General features: G+C 40.1%; 1 protein-coding gene across 1 annotated transcript in view; it reads right to left on the reverse strand.

The window, feature by feature from the left end:
- LOC119411916 (potassium voltage-gated channel subfamily B member 1-like) overlaps positions 1-15,393 on the reverse strand; it is a 54,786-nt gene extending 39,393 nt beyond the window's left edge. Inside the window, exon 1 of the mRNA XM_037678870.1 lies at positions 14,834-15,393. Coding sequence (XP_037534798.1) covers positions 14,834-15,388 — 555 coding nt within the window. The 5' untranslated portion in view covers positions 15,389-15,393. The remainder of the gene's footprint in view (positions 1-14,833) is intronic.
- Between the last annotated feature and the right edge of the window lie 2,374 nt (positions 15,394-17,767).

Genomic DNA, 17,767 nt, shown 5'->3' on the forward strand with positions numbered 1-17,767 from the left:
CACCAAATAAATCAACTGCAAGTACTTCTTTCCTCCCTACAACATTCTTCTGGGCATCACTAAATGTCTTTACGGGCAGTCTGGTCCCAGATGACTTGGTGGTCGAGTCCCCTCCTGGTCTGACTGGTCTGAGTTTGCGCTGTTTCTTACTTGTAATTGATTTAAAGGTTTTATAGTGTTTTTGGTATTTGCAGCATTTTTCATTTGCATTTGTTTTTATTGGTTTTATGTTTTTTTTCTGCTGTCTATTTTTGGTGATACCTCAATTTTTCAGTTGTGTTTGTGTGTGTGTGTGTGTGTGTGTGTGTGTTTTGGAGTTTGCATCATTCACGTGTTTGCAGCCATTTTGCCATTTGCACCTGTCGGCCACTGTGAGTTTACAGTCCAAAGACAATCATGACTGGTCATGTGAGCAAAGATGTGGAGGTTTTCATAATTTCTTAAAATGCTATTCCTAAATATACAACGGAATATGATGCTGATGAGCTGATTAGGCCTAATTTGACCGCTTGACAGAAATGAGCCAAAACACTATACTGTATACTCAATAAATGATAATTAATAATATATTTCAATTTTAAAAACAGCTCAATTTACAATATTAAAAACATTAAATCTCTTGAACATCACAAGCAAAAAGTTAACTTTATGCTGATCAAACACAGGAAATGTGTTTCTGCCCAACGGACCTGAAAGTTCTTTGGTCCCTGGTTCAGATCTGTTTTTTCTCACAAACTCTTTAAGGAATTATTTATTTTAGCTACTCATGTTCTGTCATATTTGAATTGTTTGCAAAGTTGGTAGTTTAGTTCTTTCACTGTTACCACGGATGGTGCTAACGTAAGCAAGACGGTGGAATGAAATATATTTACATTTGTATGACTTAGAACAGGAAAAACAGTCAAACAGTTTTGAGCAGAGTGAGTTTATATAAATGATTATTATCTTGTTCAGTTTTTGGTGTCTCTGTGTTCACGTCTTTGAAGGAGAGCATTGGAACAACTTTTACTCCTATTTACCACGTTGCTCATCCATTAAAACTTTTTTCCTTGACAAATATTTGCATCCGTATCCTGTAAGCTTACAACGTGAGCCCGTCCAGAGCCACGTGGGTGGCAGTAAATAATGTGAGGGCAACCTGTGCGTTAGTTCATTTGTGTGGACATGTAATCAGTCAAACGTAAAAAAGGTCCAGAGGGGGAAGAAAAACCAAGCATGCTGTCCATGGAGGAAACACAGCACTTCCATCAATGAAGAAAGTAATTTATGGAGCGTAAGAGCAGAGCTGTGCTCCACCTCCATGACTAACACAGAGATGTATGGGCTGCTCATGAGCAAATATTTCTTCCGGTTCCCAACTCTGTCACAACAAAGAGTGGTGGCACGTAGTTTCCAGAATGTTTCGGCCCAACTTGTACCGCAAAGTTGTGGCTGCAGCAAAAAGTCTTTGAAATCCTCAATAAATCATTTAGGCTTGGCAGAGAAGATGCTAATTGAACACACTCTGACCGCAACACAAACAATTTAATCCTTATCTTCAGTGCTCACAGATGGACAGACTTTCCTCTATAGATTAGCCGCCACTCCGGTGGGATGCTACTTCTTGAATTTCCATCCATGTGTTTCCGCACTCTGATCAAAGACGCGTGTCAAATCGATAAATGCTAATGTTTCCCTCTGTTTAGAGGGCTTCATTAGAACTTGTGCTATCACTGAGCAGGCAAGCTTTAGAGCAAGAAGACAAATAATATGAGCAATAATTAGAATTAAAAAGCAAAGCCTTTTAAAACATTTACAAGTGTCAGAATGTGCGTGATAAGTGCATAGCTTCAGAAAAATGTTTAAGTTTTGCCTCCTAAAGGTTGAGCTGAAAAAGATTTAAAAAATTTACTAGAGGAATTGCATTCCCTGCAAAAATGCAGTGAGAATGCATATTCCAGAAGAACTTGCTGAAAAACAGATGAAATTAGCTAAAAAAAAAACATTCTGAAATGTTGCGGAAATGGAAGAACAAGCCTAAATTAGCAGAAAAAAGCCGAAAAGACACATATTTGCTGTATTTAGTTTAAATAAGCAGAAAGTAGACCAAGAATTAGGAGATTAACTAAAAAAGCTTAAATTAGCACAAGATAACTTAAAAGTAGCTGAAAATTCAGAAAGAAGCTTAAACAAAAGGAAGTGGAAAGACCTGAAATGAGCTAAAAAATGTGGAGTTAGCTGAAAAAGCTAAAATTTGCATAAAAACAGCTAAATACCGGTAGTAGCTGTAAGATCAGAAAAAGCTGAAAGGAGTGTAACAAGCTGAAATTAGCATAAAGAAATTAATTAAGCTAAAAGTAGCAGAAATTACTATGAAAAACTTCATCTGAAAAACGCTGAAATTAGCTACAAAAATGCTAAAAACGTAACTGAAAATGTAGAACAAGCATAAATTTGCAAAAAGAAAACAGAAAAAACATGTTTGCCCAATTAGTCTGATAGAATTAGAAATGAGCACAAAAAGTGGGAATTATCTAACAACAACAACAACAGAAAAAGCTGAAATGAACAAAAAACTGCTGAAAAGTAGCTAAAAAAGCAGAAAGAAGCTTAAATTACCAGAAGTGGAGAGAGCACATTTACGCTGAATTAGGTTGAAAAAGTTGAAATGAGTGTGAAAAATGTGGAATTAGCTGAAAAGCCTAAAATTAGCAACAAGAAAACAAACAAACAAAAAAAACAACAGCTAAATAGTAGTCGAAATATCAGAAATAGCTGAAACTTGCATAAGTTAGCTGAAAGGAGCATAACAAGCTGAAATTAGCAGAACAATGATAGAAGAAGCACAAATGAAGCACCAATGGAGACATGTTTGTGTTTTCAATATTCTACACCGCCTTATAATCTAGCCATTTTTTTGTTGCTACTTTTCCTTTTGATTGTCCTTTTGGTTGCCATTTTATTTTAACTTGTTAAAAAAAAAATGTACGCATCTTTTATGATTGTCTATTGTTGTCGTTGTTGTTGTCCACTGTTGTCATCACTCTTTGTTAAAAATTCAGGTCTCTCTTGTAAATGAGTCCCCAAGGCTCACTGGAATTAACTTGTATAAATAAAGGATGAAAAAAATGTAGCTAGCAGAAAGGATCTGAAAGGAGCACAAAACAGCTGAAAAATGGCTGAAATTAGCTGAAAAACAGCTGAAAAAATGTTTAAATTTGCACAAGAGAGCTGAAAAAAGCTGATGCAGAACAAAATGTGAAAGGAGCTGTAAAAGGTTGTTAACAGATCTAAAAATATGAAGGGTGTAAAATTAGCTCAATTTGTTTTCTATGAAAAAAAAAAGTGGCAGAAAAGGCTAAATATTTCAAAAAGCTAAAGTTGCACTAAAACCAAAAGTCATAGCAGGATTATCCTGAAAGAGCTGAACATTTTGATTTATGATTTTATTGAAACAGCTTGAAAACTGCGGGACGAGAATCGTGTTGAAAAACGTACAGAAGAAAAATGGATCACAATAGTGTGACCGCTTCATAAACATTCACACAACTATCAGTGTGTTCAACAGTGCATGAAGGTGATACATTTCTAAACTTGTTGAAATCTATTCACATTTTTTTTAACCTACATATTGTGTTGTTTAAAATAATGAGACGAAAGAAGAGAAATCTGTGGAGATAAATGAGGAAAAAGAACCAGACTGGGTCTCTCTGTCGGTGTGTTAAGCTCTCCTCGTGACTCTGTGGAAGCCCACACGGCGATAAATGGCACTGTAATCATTCTGGCAGCTGGGAAACCGCGTGCCATAAATTTATGTCTATTCAGAGCTCACCTCAGCACAACGGAGGAGTTGCTGTTACCCAGCAACAAATCTTAAAAACAACTTGAGAAATACACCCTCTGTGAGTCCAAGCATGATTGTGAGTGAGAGCACACAAAGACGGTAAAAAAAATAAAAGAAGAGAGGGAGAGGCAGAAGAAAACAACAGTAAAGGTTGATTAAAATTAAAAAAATGCTTTAAAAATCCTTGCAACTAAACTGCATCAAACTATGACCCACAGCTGCAAGTCACAACTGTATTATTCTGCTGGACCAGCTTGAATGTTTCCAGTTAGACACGTTCATTTAAATGCTCACAGCTATGGACAGGCGATGATGTTTATTAAAAGTCCAACAATCTTCCACTTTTTGACTAAAATGCCCAACATGAATATCTGAAGTTAGTCACTGATGTCTGAAGGAAAAACAAACAAAATCAACACGTTGGTAAAACAACAACAACAACATAAACAGGGTTCTTCAATGTTTGCTTGAAGGCAGCCACATTAGGTATACAAATAGAAATACAAAGTCCTCAACAACCTAGCTCCATCTTATATTACAGGTCTTATTGTTCCATATTTTCCTAACAGAACACTTTGCTCTCAGACTGCAGGTTTACTTGTGGTTCCTAGAGTTTCCAAAAGCAGAATGGGAGGAAGAGCTTTCAGTCATCAGGCTCCTCTCTTGTGGAACCAACTTCCAGTTTCTGTCCATGAGGCTGACACATTGTCCAGTTTTAAGACTTTCATTTTGATAAATCCTATAGTTAGGGTTGGCTTGGGTTTCCTGAGCTATCCCTTATGCTGCTATAGGTTTAGACTGCTAGAGGACAAACTGACCACATTTCTTCACTATGCTGCTGTCTTTACTTACTTTGTTCACTCCGTTTTGTATTTGTAATTTTTTCTATCCTTGATGTGTTTTTGTCTTTCAGGTACACTTGCACCTACATCTGAATCTGCCATTCTGTGTTTGTTTGTTTCTTCTTCCTGTTCCTCTCAAACCCAGCCAGTTGAAGCAGACGGCTGCTTGTCCTGAGTCTGGTTCTGCTGAAAGTTTCATCCTGTTAAAAGAGAGTTTTTCCTTTCCACTGTTGCCACTGTGCTTGCTCAGGATGGGAGACTGCAACGAAGTGAAGATTCAACGTGTCTGCTGCTTCCTTAGATGGAGAACTTTACTAATTGGCTTTTTTATGTATGTGAATGTTCCTGTAAAGTGCAACCTCATGGGAAACACAACAATCACAGTAAGTCAAAACCCCCGGTAGTGAACTCAAGCCCAGGTCAGCCATGATTTAACTCCCTTTGATTCTTACTGAAGTGAACAACTCTCGTTTGTTGTCTAACAGAACGTAATCAGGCCTGACGTGTTGCAACAATGGTAAGTTTCCTTATGATCATGTGACAGTGTCCAGGGGTCGTGTGTTGTAAACAGGGTTGTAAGAGGAAGAAATTGCTGGTTAATTTCTGGAAACTTCTCAGAAGCTTTCCATGCTGGGGAATTTAGAAAATATTCTGATTTAGAAACTTTCCATGGGATTAATGGAAATATATGGGAATTAACTGGACATTCGGGCTCTTTTAAACCCACCGCATCATATCCAAAGAGAAACTAACATTTTGTTGGGTCGTAGGCAGATATTAGGTGACTAAGGAGTTTGACCCAAACTTTATGAATGTCACTAATTTAACGACCTAATGCAAGTGTCTCAACTATACAACTTAAAAATATATTTTTTTAAAAATTCTTTAGCTTTATTTTGTTTTTGTTGCACCTTTTCTAAATTCATATAAACTACTCTGTAAAAAAAAAATCACATTATATGATGTTTATTCACATAAAAGCACAACTAAAATCAGTAAGTTGCATGTCACATTTTTTAAATGTCTAAATTTATGTAGAGAAAATGTCACATTTTGTCCACACAACTCTGAACATAATATTTAAACATTATATTGATGTTTTTGACATTTTATCTATAAAACCAAACAAGTATCAGTAAAACATATTTAAAAAAAACTAAATGATTTACAACTCTAAAAACTTCTGTCTGTCCCTACGTGTCCTGGTGGTACAGGTTAATAGGGAGTGGTACCACTCATTGCTACAGCATTAAAATCTGGTTGTTTTATCAAGATTATGTTAAAATAAATGTTCCAACTATATTTAAAATCCCTGTAAAGGACTAGCCTTCAATATTTTGTGTACAACCATTAACTCCTCTTAATCCCGTTTCCAATCTAAAACTTCCCAGAATATGAACCTAGTTGCGAGTGAGTAAACTCTTACTGTGTCAGATTATGTTTATAATGTCATCCACAGCCGGGCAAACAGAATGAGTTACTGAGCTTGATAAGGCCTGCAGGCCACCAGTTGATGATCAGCCCTTCCTTTCCATCCGCTTCGAATGTTATCAGCCATTAAACATTCGTTATTAGTTGTTATCATCCCCATATGTAGCGGTCAGACTGCCCCTCCTGTACCTCCTAGTGGGTTTAAAGGTACATTGTTAGCGATGATAATAGGTTCCGTTTTTACCTTTGTTAGCGCGTGGTTACTTTTAAAGTAAAGGGTCTGGCAGTTAGCTTTAGGGCCTTGGTTAGGTTTAGGCACAAGGGTAAGGGGTTTAGGGTTGGTCCTCTGGGTCAGGTGTAAGGTTAGGTTTAGGAAAAGGGTTACATAAGCTGAAAAAAAAAAAAAAAAGCCACTTCCTGGTTTACCCCTGTGTGACGCTGCCTATTATCAGCGATAATAACGATAATAACGTACCTTTAAACCTACTAGGAAGTTTTGTGTTGTGTGTTTCCTTGACTGATGAAGCCTTCCGGATCGAAGGAAGGAACTGTCCAGATGACCTGACTGAAAAATGTTGGATTGTATACCTGGATTATTGAGCATGGACTTTGTTGCTACTAGGAGGTAGGTGGGACAGTCTCATCGCTACATATGGAGATGATAACAACTAATAACGGCCATTTAATGGACTGATAACATACAAAGTTGCTCTCTTTTCTTCCTTTCTTAACAGATAGTCCTTTTCCAGGCTGAGCATGCAGGGGTTAACAGAAGTCAGTGAATCTCTCCACCACTACACCACCCTCAGCCTCAGCCTGGATGCACTCAGTGATCTCACTTCAACTTCACAAACAACAAAGTGAAGTGCTTTACAGTGAAGTCAATCGGGCATGTTTGATGTGTGGTGGGAAGCACAGTTAAGGGCCCTCCGGTCCTGACTGCCTGCGGCTCTCTGGGACAAAAAGTTTCCTTGCAATTAGTTCAAAAAGCCCCGGCTGAAGCACAAGAAACAATTGTCCGTTTAGCTGCTCAAGTGTCCTCGTCTAATCCGAACTTTCAGAGTTTAGAGACGGCATCGCATGGCTGACGGGAGACAGGAATTATTTTACGCACAACCAGGACTCTTCAAAATTAGCATCGCTAGATTAAGTCACATGCAGCTGAGTATTCTGTACATTTGGAGATGGGTGTATTAAAATTTATATGTATATTACAACATATAAGTCTGCTCGGAGGTTTTAAAAAAAATGAAAACAAAACACTTAAAGCTTCACAAATCTTGGATTCAGCCAAACGTCTTAAATTCATCTGGAGGCGTTCTAAGTACCTAAAAAAAAATTGCACACTAGATTGTCAAAATTAAAAGTCCTGTGAGTGTGATTTACTGCGTGGCTATAATCCCGTTCAGAATAAAATCCCCTTTGGTGTGCTGTTTCATACGAGAGAGAGAGAGAGAGAGCACAAACTGTTCTGACTCGTCCGCTCATCTTTTATTGATGAAATGATTACCTGCAAGTTTTGAACTCATTTGTGGTAAACATGCAGTACTGAGCGGGTGTGAAGTGGTTCAACAGCACTCCCACATGTTGTGTCCTTCACTGCAGCTTTGGTATAAAAAATGACTTGTCTGGTGGAGGGCAGGGGATGGGGGGGGGGGGGGCAGCCTGTGTGTATTTTTAGGGGGCAGGTTGTGAACTCCAAGAGACTCAGAATGTGAAAACATCTGGGATTGCAGATAATTTGGATGGCGCCTTCACTCTTTCTGGCATCAAGTCGAGCGTCGCTGATGTGCAATCAAAGTTTTATCCGCAATGAAATATTGACGAGGCACAATATGTGTGTGGAAAGTAACCATTTCACAGACGTGACTCTAGGTAAAACATCACCTGCCTCCCTTTTTCATCTCTCCCATTGGATTAAACTGGACTCTGAGATGACTTCTATTGTAACCACTGGAGCTATCTTTGAATAAAAGTTTAACTGCGTGAACAACTCCTGGCTCATCAGAGCAGGATAAGAGCTTTTACTGTAACGCTGCAGGAAAAAATGTGTTTCTAGTTTAAGCGTGTCAATAAATAAAAAGCACACATGAGCCAGAATTTGAATACCTATTAATGAATGTTAAAAATCAAGATCAAAGTAACGAGGTAGAAATTATCCTTGTGAACATGTGCATTTTCCAAAACACAGCAAATTTAAAGGATTAAGCTAATTAATGTGCAATGATTGTACTGTGAAGCATGTTATGAGTCTAAACACTGTTGCACAACCAACTATAAATAATTATTTATGCTTTTGATATTTTATAACTCCAAATTATCTCAGCCCAGTCTGCACGAACATAAAATTGATTATTCTACTTTAATCATGTTTGATTTTTTGAATCCCTGTGAACTATGATGTTTGAGGATGACATTGTGACCTGTGGTGAGAACAGGAAACAGGTGGAAGAGAACTTGGAGAGGTGGAGGTATGCACTTGAAAGAAGAGGACTGAAAGTCAGCTACAGTAAAACAGAGTGCATGCGTGTAAATGAGAGGGAGGCCAGTGAGGCTACAAGGAGCAGAGGTCACAAAGGTGCGGGACTTCATGTACTCGGGGATCACTGTCCAGGAAAATGGGGAGTGTGGTAAAGAGGTGAAAAAGAGAGTCCAGGCAGGATGGAGTGGATTGAGAAAAGTTTCAGGAGTGCAACAAAGTTCATGCTCAATCATCCAGGTACCAAATCCAATAATACTCAGTCGGGTCATCTGGACAGTTTCTTTATTATAGAACAATTTTGCCCTCTATCCAAAGGGCTTCATCAGTCAGAGGAGTTCCAGTAAACTGTTTCCCCACCAAGCAGTAAACTCCTTAAGTGGACCAACCAGTTTGCTTGAGCTAAGATGGTTTCTTGGGGGGTGTCCTGTACATCGTCGACTCCCCACAGGCAGGCAGCCACAGCCAAAGTGGTTCAAGGCAACAAAGTTCATGCTCAATCATCCAGGTACCAAATCCAATAGTTCTCAGTCAGGTCATCTGGACAGTTTTTTTTTTTTTTATAGAAGCGTTTTGCCCTCTATCCAGAGGGCTTCATCAGTCAGAGACGTTCCAGTAAAATGTTTCCCCACCAAGAAGTTTCAGGAGTGATTTGCGACAAAAGGGTGTCAGCAAAAGTCAAAGGAAAAGTTTACAAGACAGTGGTGAGACCAGCTATGTTGTATGGTCTGGAGACTGTGGCAATGACACAAAGACAGGAGAAAGAACTGGAAGTGGCAGAAATGAAGATGTTGAGGTTCTCCTTAGGAGTGACAAGGATGGATAAGATTAGTAATGAGATCATCAGAGGTACAGCAGGGTGAACAACTGGGAGATAAAGTTAGAGAGACCAGACTGAGATGGTTTGGACATGTCCAGAGGAGGGACAGTGGGTACATTGGTAGAAGGATGTTAGAAATGCAGCTGCCAGGAAAAAGACAAGGAGCAGATACAGTATATGGATGCAGTTAGAGAGGACATGGAGGGAGTTGGAGTGAGGACAGAGGATGCAGAGGACAGAGTGAGCTGGAGGAGGATGACTCGCTGTGGTGACCCCTGAAGAGGGAAAAGCCGAAAGAAGAATCAGAATCTCAGAATCAGCTTTATTGTCATTGCACTGAAGCGCAGCGAAATTACATTTCAGTACAGCCTGTCCGAGAGAAACATAAACAAAGAACAAAAACAAACAAACACGCGTGGGGAGATGGAGGTGACTGAAGTTGCCGGCCTCGAGAGGTGCAACCCTTTTTTCAGATAAGGAAAAAGAAACACGAGGGGGAGTGGAGGTGTGAAAAAATAAAATCTCGCACTGTGTCTTAGGTGGGACACAGTGTGAAAGTTGCAAAAAAAAAAAAGACCTCAGCCCATGAAACAGCAACATACTGATGACATCATAACACATTTATGCATGAGGAGGCCGACGAAGGCAGTGAGTTGTCCGTGGACACTGCCAGAAACTTCCATAGTCCTGATAAAGACGTCACCGGGTCTATCAGCCGGCTCAACTCCGACACAGATCCACAGGTGTCCTTGGGAAGGGAACGACAAGGCAATGGGGGGAGTGGAGCTTCTCTTTCACATAAACAACCAGGAGAAGTTTGAGAGAGCTGGCCAATTCAAGGCCGAGTGGGGAAGTCAAATTCAGATAACACCATCATTTTGGGTCAGGCAGACTCTGCTTGAATTTCCATGTCTGCCCTAATAGTTCTGCTGGTACATCTCACTGGTGATTCCAAACAGCCAAATTTTGTGGTCACACCACCGGACCAAGCTTGTAGCCTCCTCCAAGGTAGATTCCTTCTTACCAGTGAGTCCCAGGAGCTGCAAGTGGCCTACAATTGTCAGAAATTGCATCCAGCTGACAGCTCAGCTCATGCAGCGTCTGAGTCCTTACCGCTTAGTACATTCCTTCATACAAGGCAGGCAGCCTTACAATTGCCAGAACCGCTGACGCCGTCTTCTGAATTTGTTGATATGCCAGATACTGGCCAACACCAAAAAGCAGAAATCCGGTTATCATAAATTCAATTATGTACACATCTTCTACGTCCTCAATACACAATACAGACAGACACACCATCTTCCACTGGCCCCAGGAATCCATAGTATATCCAGCTGTGTATGTCTTCTCAGGGCATCAGGGCTCTCCTTTGCCCTGTCTTCTTTTCGAGAAAATTTTGTCATTTGCATTGAGACCAGCTGACCAGATCCATAATTTATAATACAGAGGATATGTAGTGAGAGGCTCCGATAGGAATCACAAGACAAAGAGCAAAGCAGGAGGGAGGCAGGAGCAGGAGGAAAAGCGTCCGTCCTCATCGAGAGCAAGCAGGGGAAAAAAAAATCGGCCTTTCAGACATTAACAGATTAAAGCTTAATAAGGATACAAGTAAATATAATCAGTGAGCTTTTGCTTGTTTGTGAGTCTAACATTCTTGTTAATTTGCTGCCATAAATTGCCCGGCAGCACGAACACCAAGTTCAGAAGTTCATATCTTGAAGAAATAAGTTTGAATATTTAAGCAAAAATAATTAAGAGCTTTAGTAACTGGAGGTCAAAGATAGAAGAGGTTCTTTAAATAGACGGGTCATATAAATTATGCAGAAACTCCTGTTCAAAGAGGTGTTTGAAATATCTTTGACTAATGGTTTGACCATCATAGCACTCTTTTTAAGGCTCAGGGAGTACTTGGCATGCTGTTCCATACAGGAGGTCTTCTCACCATGTCTTTTAGTTTGACCTCATCCTCATAAGATATGCAAAAATAAAACCAAACTATTTCACTGAACTCTATGTGTCATAATTTTAAAAACATGTTTGCATTTCAGTCATTCTGGTGACACCTGCAAATTCAATACACTGTAAGAAAAATCTGAAATAAAGTAAGAAAAGCACTACATTATTCATGCCAATTTCCTTTTCACTCATTCCTGCTGCCCAAATAGCTTGGCTGCACATACACACTTAGCATTTCAACATTTTGAATAACTATTGACCCAGTTGCATCATAATTTAACCATTTTGTTCATTTTAAAGTGCTGTTAACATGACAGCACCCATTGATCCACCAAAAGTGAAGATCTCTTGTTCCTGGACTGTGAGCTACGAGCCTGTTAATGAGCTGGATGATTGAATACTCGGCTGGAAATGAGACAGAGGTGGCAAATGAAGCCAAGAGGGCTGACTGTGGAGACAAGAGAGGGATGGGTGGGTGGTTGTGATGCGAAGGTCTAAAAATACATATTTTGCACAGGAAGGCTTCCTGCAACGCTGACAAGTCTAACGCTAAGTGACGAGGCTCCTTCCATCCTGTTTCCTGCCACTAAAAAACAAACATTCATTAATCACTTCGAGTTATCTGCATGCTGACGCTACTGGCTGTACCGTCTGACTGCAACCAATACAAGGGAAACGATGCAGTGTCATATTTCAGAACAATAAAATCACAAAAGCTCCAAGAACAAAAGGTTTAATCGTCTAATTAAAATAACATGTACCAGCTCCGTTCCCCCGCTCAACTAATTAATTTTGTCTTGTTGATGAGACTGCTCAATTAGCTTTAAAAGTCATGTTGTGCAATACTGACAGATGAACAAGTTTGTTTTCGCCACAGTTCTCAAGGCTGTACTGCAGTTGTTTGAGGTGGATATAAAGCATCAGTTCAAATAAAAAAAAGAGACTTCAGGACAAGCTGAGCTGCCATGAAATGTCAATATAATGATAAAAAAAACATTCAAACCTCATAGTCAGGCGTAAAAGGCTTTACTAGTTTAAAACATATGAAGCATTTAAAGAGTCACTAACTGATTTAGAAATTAATTCTCCACAACAAGTTCCTCTTCTGTCAGAACAACTTCGGCTGCTTTTCTCTGTCAAGAGTACAGCAAAGTTCTGAGAAACACTTCGAGTGAAAAAAGAAAAACCCACACTTTGGTTAAAATATTATAAACAAATTATTGAACATATACCAAGTACTTGTGCAATTGCTAAAACGTATAAACAAGAATTTTACCATAAATCCCTGTTTGATACAAACTACTAATTTTCCCAGTAATCTGCAGCAGCTATGCTGAAAGCTAATGCTAGCTTGGAAGCGACATAAACAGGAAGTAGAAAATCTGTTTAATTTTTTTTTCTTTCTTTAGTTTTCACTTAGACCAAAACATACAACCTAAACAGTAAAACTGATGCTAATTTGAACTCATTGATTGTTTTTAAAAAGGTTTTGAAGTTTATCGAGCATAAGTTGCTATAAAATTTAACCACTAGGGCCGCTTCTGCAGCCAAGGCAACACAATTCTTGCATTAATGTTTTCTACATTTTTATAGTGTTAAGACCTTAAAATGGTGTAACTAATATTCAAAATTTGTTCTGTTGGCTAACCTTTAGAAAAGTAAATCAAGGTTGCCAGATAGGAAATAACTAAATATTGTATAACTGTTTTAAAACGGTTGTATCGTGAGCGAGGTGCTGATTGCCACATGGCAAAAATTAAATAAACAAATCATAAACATGTTTCGAAAGTAAAGTAAAGAATTGTGGCATTATAAAAACTATACATTTTTTCTACTTCTGCAATGCGTCATCTAGCTTTGAGGCTGCAGGAACATGTGGGATTGTGGTTTGGTTGACATTTTTACAGTCGATCTTGTGCATTCACAGTGTTTTGTGACGCAGTGCAGTCCAGATAGTGCCATGCCTCCTTCTGGTTCCGTGGAGTACACTTGGTCTAAACAGTGTTCATATCTACCTGTTCTAGCTGTGCTCTTCAGTCGTTCAGACACCTGGCAACGTTACACGTTGAGGACGTTTTGCTCTCATTAAGTAAAACACCAATAAAACTCTTTAATATTTATGTTTGTATATAAAAGAAAACAAAGAACGAACCAAAAGACAAGAGTTTAATGCCGACCTTGAATACTGGAAATAGTTGTGTATTTTGGGTCGTGGCAGTAGCGATTTTAGCCTCTTTTTAGCTAAATTTTAACTCAGCACCCCTGAAAAAAAAAGTACCAGTAAAATGTGTGTGTTTTTTTTTTTTTTATTAATTAATTTGTTTAATTTTTGGAGGTGGTTCTGGGTTTGGGTTATTTATTGCATTTATGATTCAGTGCAACAAAATTAACACATTCTAAAGATAACAGATCATTTTAATACTTAGTTTATTTACACTTGCTTTAGAGGGTGGAATACAGTTTGTTCCATTTCCAAAACTGAGTCTGGAAAAATGTAAAAGATTGATAAATCCCTGCGGCTGACCTCATGAGCAGCTGAATACAACAGCTATAAACAGGAAGTACCGCATGTTCATCTGTACGAAGATAACTGCAGGTAAATCCTCAATTTTCTGTCAGAATTACTTTGTATGCTTAAATTAAAGGCTAATGCTTAAAGCTAGTTGTGCTTTGTTATGTGTGTTTTGTATGTAGATGTTGAAAACTTCTGGTTGCGTAAGTTTAGTCTTTGTTTGTTATTTAACGTTAAACTGATTTTGTACAAAGCATTTATTGGGTTGTGTAATGTAAAGCGGAGCGCTACATCTGTAGCATTTTACCTAGCGCGATTGCACGGCGCTAGCTTAGCGCTACTTCTTCTTGTGCCTTTAACACTAAAATAGTTATTGAATCAAGTGTTTACTTATGTAGGTAAATGTAAATATTTAACAACCCGTTAAAATACACCAGAATGCAGGAAATGGCATCTACTTTATTCAACACACAAAAACACACACACGCATTACGAACGCTTTTCACGCCAATGGCCAACACGTTGTTCAAACCAAGAGCCATTATCAGCACTGGGGGCTAAGCACCCCTAAAGGTCAGATTCTAGAATCGCTCCTGGGTCGTGGCGTCTGATTTTACGCATGCGCATTAGTAACTGTAAAAAGGTCAGTTCTGCTGTTATTTCTTTTTTATTCTATTTCAATTTTTGCTTAGACCAAATCAATCAAATGTAACAATTCAAACAGAAAAACTGATTCTATTTTTTTAATTTAATTTTAATATATTTTTAAGTTTTAGGCTTCTATCGAGGGCAAGTTGCTGTGTCAAATACCCACCAGTAGGGGCCGCTGCAGTGCAGGCAGCTCTTTTCTCTCGTTTTCTGCGTTTTAACCGCGTTAAGATATAAATAAAAGAAGCAACTCATATTTAAAACTTGTCCTGTTGGCTGTGTGCCCATGTCGCCCTCCCCCAGAAGAAGAACCAGACATCACCTTAGCAGCGAACGATGAGCTCGGCTTCTCCAGGAGGTCCCAGAGTTTCCTCCTCTTGTCGGAGCAGCATGTGGTCGTAAACTCCTCTCCCTCGCGCTCCCTCATGTTCTCGGCCTCTCTTTTCAGCTCCTCGTTCATCTGCTCCTTCTTCTGGTGGTACCTGGCCTGGCAGCAGGACTCCAAGTAGATCTCGTCGATCCCCCAGAAGTCCAGCTCCTGGCTGAAGGACAGGGCGCACATCTCCTCCATCATGTGCAACTTCCCGGTGCGGTAGAAGTTCAGGATGGAGGTGAAGGCGCCCGGGTGTCTGTCGAAGAAGAACTCGTTGCTGTCCAAGATGTAGTCGTCGCATATCTCCATGATGGACTCGTGGGTGTTGCAGTCCCTCAGTTTGCCCAGTCTGGTGCGGGGCAGCCGGTCCAGCGTCCTCCAGAGGACTTCGTGCAGAAGCCCCCCGACGTTGAGCCGCACCCGGCGGGTCTGGGTTTTGGCCCGGATGATGTCTAAGGTTTCCGGCGGCAGCGTGGAGGTCAACCGAGCCCCGCTCTTGCTCATGTTGGCTCAGCTCAGTCAGTCCCTTGAAACGACTGGAAGGTCCAGCAGACTAGGAGGACTCGCTCCTGGACAAGACATGGGGACCCCCCTTCGTTTCTTGCGCTTATTTAAAAAGAAAAGCAAAGAAAAGAGGGAATTAATGAAGAGCGGACACAGAGAGGTGTCCTACAGCATTAATGTTGTCAGCTGCTTTATCCTCTCATCACAGGAACAAATAGATATTTTAATCAGCTTTAAGAGGAACAGCCGCTTTTCTTGCTGACTCGGGTCGGAAGATGAAGTGGACTCTGCGCGCGCTGTCCGGTGCTGAAACGCCCCGGGTTGTCTCTCTGTCCATGGTGCTGAAGAGGTGTCCGCCCGAGTGGGACAGAGACGCTTCCCTTCCGACATGTCACGCTAGTGGACTGTGGTGAGGCTGTTCTGTTTTCCTGATGATCAAGTTTAATGAACTGTTTGGTCTCGTGAGACCATTCTGAGGGGACAGCACCGTCCCAGTCCAGAAACCAGTCGGATCAGATGTTTATTCTGGTTTAAACACACCAATAAACGGAGCCATCGGCTCTGTAAAGTTTGTTCTGGTTACGCATCGGAATTACAGCGTTGCACATGTTGGGAGACAGTTTGAATAAATGTGCAGTTCAGTTGCTGAAGCTGCCTCAGAACAGAAACATGACGCGCGTGACGGTAAGAGCACGTGAAGTTCATTGTAAAGAGATCAGTCGGATACTTACGCGTCTTCCTTATGCTCCGTTCCACCCCTTGGAGCCAGCTCAGCGTCATCTCCAGAAGAAGAGCGGTCCAACCTGGTGGGTCTGTGTCCGCAGCTCCGCGGGGAGCGGCTGGAGACATCAGGAGCCGCGCTCCGACATGACGGGAGGCGACGAGGAGGAGGGACAGGTCCAGATCCTGGAGCGAATCAACAAGTAGGCTCCTGAGTGGAGCCCGGAGCGGTGTGCAGCCTCTACCTGCTGTGTGTGTGTGTGTGTGTGTGTGTTCTCTGGTGCCTGTGAGTGAACAGGATGCTGGTTTCACTCAGGCTCCTCCAGCGGCGCAGCCTGCGTGAAGTTAACCCCATCAGAGCCGGAGAGGAGCAGCTCGGTGTGCGTGATGGAGCCCTGCTTTGGGTGGCAGAGCATCCATTTAAGATATAGTATTTAAACTATTTGTACTATACTGTCTGATAACAAAGGCTCTGGATTGGTGACCTTATCATCCATGAATGCAGCCCATGTGGCAATATTTAAAGTTTTATTTCCAGAAACCCAGACGTTCCTGTAACTCTTTAATGAGGTTTGGATCACTATAGTTCATGTGGCTTTCTGAAGGTTTTTCAATTTTTTTTTCAACTTTAGCTGTATTTAAAAAAAAAAAAAAAATTTTAATTATTATTATTTTCTGCCAGGTTTTTCAACAGCATGTCGTGCAGCGTGTGCCTACCAAATGATGAAAGTTGGTAAATGGAGGACACATGAAGAAAAGTCCAGTCTAAAAATAATCAGCAGCTGATGAACAGTATCTGAACATCCTGTTTTTGTTATCATATTTTAATATATTAAAAACTTGTGACATTGTGTGGTGCTGAATAAAACTGCACATTTCAGAGTGGCCTTTTATTGTGGGCAGCCTATAAGGCTCACCTGTGCAACAATCGCGCTGTCTAGTCAGCATCTTGATGCGCCACACCTGTGAGGTGGATGGATTATCTCAGCAAAGAAAAAGTGCTCACTAACAGATTTACACTAATTTGTGAACAATATTTGAGAGAAAAAGGCCTTTAGATTTGAGTTCAGTCCCTGAAAAATGGTAGCAAAAACAAAAGTGTTTATGTTTTTGTTCAGTGTAATATAATTTATTACCTAATCCCCTGTGAGTAACAGATCCATCACCGTTTGAACAACAGAAACCTAACGTTTCCACTCCGTTTCCCTCTGCAAACAGTTTCAGTCCAACAGATGTGAGTCCAGTTGTGTTTACAGAGCAGGCAGCTCCCTCATTACACTCAATTTGCCCATGTGACATAAAGAAAACTCGGCTTTAAAGCAGCTGTTTACCAAAAACCAAATAGTCAGCATTCATATAAAGTTGTATTTTCATCATTTCAATAATGAAGAATCCTACAACCCAAACCTAAAATGAGTTTGACAAACTGTAGACAATATAATTCACATTTATTGATAAATAGTAAAAAATAATGGCGTTTAACACTTAAATATATCATACAAAAATACAAAGAGCATATTGGTACTTATTAACAATGTTCTATATTCTGGTGAAGATTCTCAGTCATCCAGGACATGATGAATTCAAAAAGCGTTCAATACAAAAACAACTGGACTTTATTTGTAACAGAAGACGTTTCGCTCCTCATCCGAGGAGCTT

The sequence above is a fragment of the Nematolebias whitei genome, chromosome 7, assembly GCF_014905685.2.
Source record: "Nematolebias whitei isolate Nwh7 chromosome 7, NemWhi1, whole genome shotgun sequence".
Lineage (NCBI taxonomy): Eukaryota > Metazoa > Chordata > Actinopteri > Cyprinodontiformes > Rivulidae > Nematolebias > Nematolebias whitei.